The sequence below is a fragment of the Setaria italica genome, chromosome I, assembly GCF_000263155.2.
Source record: "Setaria italica strain Yugu1 chromosome I, Setaria_italica_v2.0, whole genome shotgun sequence".
NCBI lineage: Eukaryota > Viridiplantae > Streptophyta > Magnoliopsida > Poales > Poaceae > Setaria > Setaria italica.
In genome coordinates, this window is record NC_028450.1 from 27,656,556 (window position 1) to 27,661,032 (window position 4,477).

General features: G+C 48.4%; 1 protein-coding gene across 1 annotated transcript; it reads left to right on the forward strand.

Annotated features, from left to right (window-relative positions):
- The first annotated feature begins 504 nt into the window (after positions 1-504).
- Positions 505-3,043, forward strand: LOC101767490 (two-component response regulator ORR2). Its single transcript, XM_004952726.3, has 6 exons — positions 505-954; positions 1,351-1,439; positions 1,803-1,880; positions 1,970-2,040; positions 2,272-2,458; positions 2,554-3,043. The coding sequence occupies exons 1-6, from the start codon at positions 822-824 to the stop codon at positions 2,695-2,697; spliced, it is 702 nt and encodes a 233-aa protein (XP_004952783.1). The 5' UTR covers positions 505-821; the 3' UTR covers positions 2,698-3,043.
- Positions 3,044-4,477: the final 1,434 nt, after the last annotated feature.

Genomic DNA, 4,477 nt, shown 5'->3' on the forward strand with positions numbered 1-4,477 from the left:
GAATAAACAAGACCTACATGTTTTGTGAACTCGAAGGAGCAATCTGCGCAGCACTAAGTATAATCCAGTGTGTGCGCGGAGCATGAACACAAGAAGAAGAAGAAGAAGAAAAATTAAAACCCGATTAATTAATAATTATCCGCATCCGATTTCCTTGTCACGGCAGGGGGTGCCCTACCATCTTGGACTTACGATCTGGTAGCATATCTGCAATTAAAACGAGATCGCTGTCAACTCATACGATCTCATAAACTCAACTGCATTATTATGGCCATTTGATTTTTCGGGCAAAAAGGAACGGGGAGAGAGGGCGAGGGAGAGAGAGGAGGAAAGAAAGCGAGCAAGGGTGGAGAGAGATTCCCCCCCGACAAGCAAATCCGGGGGAAAGCATTTCCGCGGGCCCACCACCCTCCCACCCCTACTCCGGCCCCACCGCACGCGCGCGGGGCCCACCCCTCCCCTCTCTCCTCTCCGGCTCTTCGCTTGCTGACTCTTCCCTTCCCTTCCCTTCGGCCCCTTCCTCTGCTCCCCGGCTTCAGAGGAGCTCAGTGCTCTGTCTCCCTTCCTCTCTCTCTCTAGCCTCTCTGTCCTGCACTGTGAGGAGGCTGTGACCCGGGTTACGGAGAGCCCCTCCTCCTCCTCCTCCTCCTCCTCTCTCCTCTCTCATCGCCATCCTTCGCCTTATTTACTGGTTCGAGCCCCCGCGGTTTTTCCTGGACCCTCGTCTGGTTAGTTCTTCTCGCCACGATACAGCAAGAAGAGCAGAGCAGAAGGAAGAAGCGCCCCGCCTCCCATTACGTGCGCGCCCGGAGCGAGCAAGGATGGGAGCGGGAGGAGAAGGGAAGGCGGCGGCGGCGGCGGTGAGGGTGCTGGTGGTGGACGACTCCCCCGTTGATCGGAAGGTCGTCGAGCTGCTGCTCCGGAACCACAAGGGCGGCGCCGCCCCATTCCACGGTCAGCCCCGTGCCTCCTGCCTGCTCTTCTTCCTTGCCCGCCCGCTCATTTCATTTCTAGTCTAGGGTGGGTTCCTCTCTGTTCTTGGCCCTTCCTCGGCGCCCGTGTGATTTCTTTGCGTCGCTTCGATCGTGTTCTTCATGGCACATGGTCGGCGGTTAATCGGATTAAACAAAATTAACGAACAGCAGCACTGGCATCATCGTTGACCCTTGTGTTGTAGCTGTACTGCCATGTTCATGTTCCATCCATTCATCTGCTTTTACCTGCCTATAGCAGCAGTAGTTGGCCATTGTGGCTGATGCTGTGGTGCTAGCAGAAAAGAAAGCTGTTTGTTTTCCTTCCTGCAACCTGCAGTCTGAAATTAAGAGCTTGATTCCGTTCCTGCTCCTCCAGTGACCGCCGTTGACAGCGGCAAGAAGGCGATGGAGCTTCTCGGGCCAAAGGGACAAGGGAGGCTGGATTCATCAGCTGCTGACGCTAATGTGAGTATTGAAACGACCGTGCTCATGTGCTTGTTCCTATCATGCAGCTCCGTGCGTGTCTGCGGATGCAAAGCTGCCTTGTTTTCCTTTTTTTACACGGGAATTTGAATGAATAAACCAAGGCAATCCGTACAGCAATGAGTAACCTGGTCCCTCTTTTTTTCCAGAAAAAAATCATTCTCTATTAAACACCGTACTTAGTCATTAGAAGCGCGTGTTATTGTGCAATGACCCTGCTCAAGTACGTGCTCTGACCGATAAATGGACTAGCATACAAACACATGAATTGAAATCGAAATCTTGGACTGCAAGTACAGATATGAACAAGCTCTGACATGGGCCATCCTCTGAATTGTTTTGCAGGAGCTAACCGTTGACATCGTGCTGACCGACTACTGCATGCCGGAGATGACCGGCTATGACCTTCTCAAGGCCATCAAGGTAAACCATCATCCTGCTGCATCCTTCATTTGACTTCAACTCCGGTCTTGTTCCGGATGAATTGGATGCTAAACCTTTTGAATCGTCAGGCGTTGAGCTCCCCGAACCCGATCCCGGTGGTCGTAATGTCGTCGGAGAATGAGCCCCAGAGGATCAGCAGGTGAAATTCTCCCCCTTTCCCCACCTTCATCATATTGTGCAAGTGCAAAGCAGATGCCGTTATATACTTACGCGAACGAAAGCCGCTTTTGCGCTCTGACTATGTTCTGACCATGGTTTTAGGCACCCTTTCTGAAAGCTAGATTTGCGCTGCTTTTCAGAAGAAAAAAAGGCTTAGATTTGCATTGCACATCAACGCTAACAAGGCCCACCACCTCTTTGTATAAAGCAGATGCTTAACAGCCGGTGCTGAGGATTTCATCCTCAAGCCCCTCAAGTCCAAGGACGTGCAGCGCTTGCGCAACTGCTCCAACTCTGCCAAGCCCAAGGGCGCAGATGATGCTCATCAGTGCAAGAGCTTGAGCAGCAGGAGGAAGATCACGTCCGAGCAGAGATCACAAATTACACGGCTAGCCATGGCAAGGCTAACCATTCCTTGCTGTTCCTTCAAATGTAAACACATCAACTTATCATGACGCTGATGAAGCGATGCCTTGTGCTATTCTCTTTGCAGGTGCTGAATGCCTCCAGCATCGAGCTATCTCACTACTTCCAGTTCCTTTTCAAGTTCATCCTGCTCGCCTACGCGGTGCTGTGCTTGGGTGAGCTCCTCCACAGATGGTCCAACGGCTCCTTCCTCTCCCTGTGGTCATCCTGAGAACTGAAACCCAAGCAATATGAGTGTAACTAAGGTTGCAAGCTTTTTCCTTTTTAATTTGATTCTCCTTGTAATCCAGGCATGAGGAGCTAGTTCGTCCTCGCTCGCTCCATATATTTCAGTTTCAGCAGCTGCTTCTTAGGTAGATTATTGTTTGTTTGGAGGCCCTAACAGCGCGCGACTCGGGTTAATCTAGCTCTCCCCGGTTCTTGAGCGTCGCTTCCCGGGAGAAAGATCAGAAGAACCGCGATAATGTGATGATATGATATCCCCCTTTTGCTGATTTGTATAGATGCATGATTTGAGAGGGTATCTAATGTCGTTGTTAATGGAGATCTCGACTTGATCCGCTGATGCAATTGCCAAGGGACAGCTGCTCTACCATTTCTTATGCTGGGTGGACGCGGACGTTCACCTGCCCCGGACCTCTCACTGCATGAGTAAGAGAAACAACAAGAGTTGACTAGGATGTGACGCCGGAATCATCTTAGGGGGAAAGGGCAATTAATTAAATAAATAAGTAAATTATATTGCGACGATTACACTACGCCCATCACGTCAGTACAATAATCTTTGTGTAAAATATAAATATTTGGGTGCTGCTATTGATTGAACATGGTCCAACGGAAGATAGATTACTAATCTAACCGGACAAGCAAGGAAATCCTTGTGATAGCAACCATCAAATGAGGGGGTGTTTGGATACGAGGTGCTAAACTTTAACAGTGTCACATCGGATGTTCGGATGCTAATTAGGAGAACTAAACATGAGCTAATTATAAAACTAATTGCAGAACCCTGTGCTAATTCGCGTGACGAATCTATTAAGCCTAATTAATCCATCATTAGCAAATGGTTACTGTAGCACCACATTGTCAAATCATGGACTAATTAGGCTTAATAGATTCGTCTCACGAATTACACTCCATCTGTGCAATTAGTTTTGTAATTAGTCTATGTTTAATACTCCTAATTAGCATCCAAACATTCGATGTGACGGGTGTTAAACTTTAACACCATGGAGCCAAACAGGCCCTGAATGACTTCCTAGTACCAGGGGAAATCATTTTTACACTGTTTCCCAAGGGCGCCGTTCAGAGTTGAGGATGGACTTCAAATCCTGTAATCATTCAGTTTTTTTTTTTTTGAAAAACAAGAATTTGTCTAGTGTGGAAGTTTAGATTTTTCTTATGAGAACAGATTATGAAAAATATAGAAATGATCTATATGTTTTTCTTAATATTAATATAACAACTAAGCTTTGCAAAGACAAACCACGACACGTGTCGCATCTGATTACTGCTGCTCACCAATGCAATAACACCACAAATCACAACACTCACAGCGCCTACCTTCCACCATACACCCATTCATGGAAGCGAACACTGTTGTGGCCCAAGTAGTCTAGCATCGAAACTGCCACAGCTGTGCATGTCCGATCGCCAACAAGGCAAATGTCAAAGGGCAGATCTAGGACTCAAAGGAAGAGGGTGCTCATTTTCCCCTTCTTTTTCCTTCCTCCTCCTTTTTCTTCTTCCTCCTCATCTATGGCTAAAATTTTTAGGGGGGGGGAGGGGGTGTTCGGGGGGGGGGGGGGGGGGGGGCTCCAGCTGCGCGACGAAGTGGTCTTCGTCTCTCATTTTATCCATCTCCGGTGAACATAAACATCACAGTGGCAATCCTGCAATACGGGAGAACTCCTTGGCGTTCTTGTACAACAAAGGATATGATACCCAGCCTCTTTCTCTAAAGCTACATCACTCTTTTTAAGCCCGTCAGC

Bases quoted from the DNA above. Each gene is read 5' to 3' on its own strand.
- LOC101767490 (XM_004952726.3), top strand. From the start codon at position 822: ATGGGAGCGGGAGGAGAAGGGAAGGCGGCGGCGGCGGCGGTGAGGGTG. The intron at 955-1,350 runs GTCAGCCCCGTG...CTGCTCCTCCAG, and splicing joins CGGCGCCGCCCCATTCCACG to TGACCGCCGTTGACAGCGGC. The intron at 1,440-1,802 runs GTGAGTATTGAA...ATTGTTTTGCAG, and splicing joins CATCAGCTGCTGACGCTAAT to GAGCTAACCGTTGACATCGT.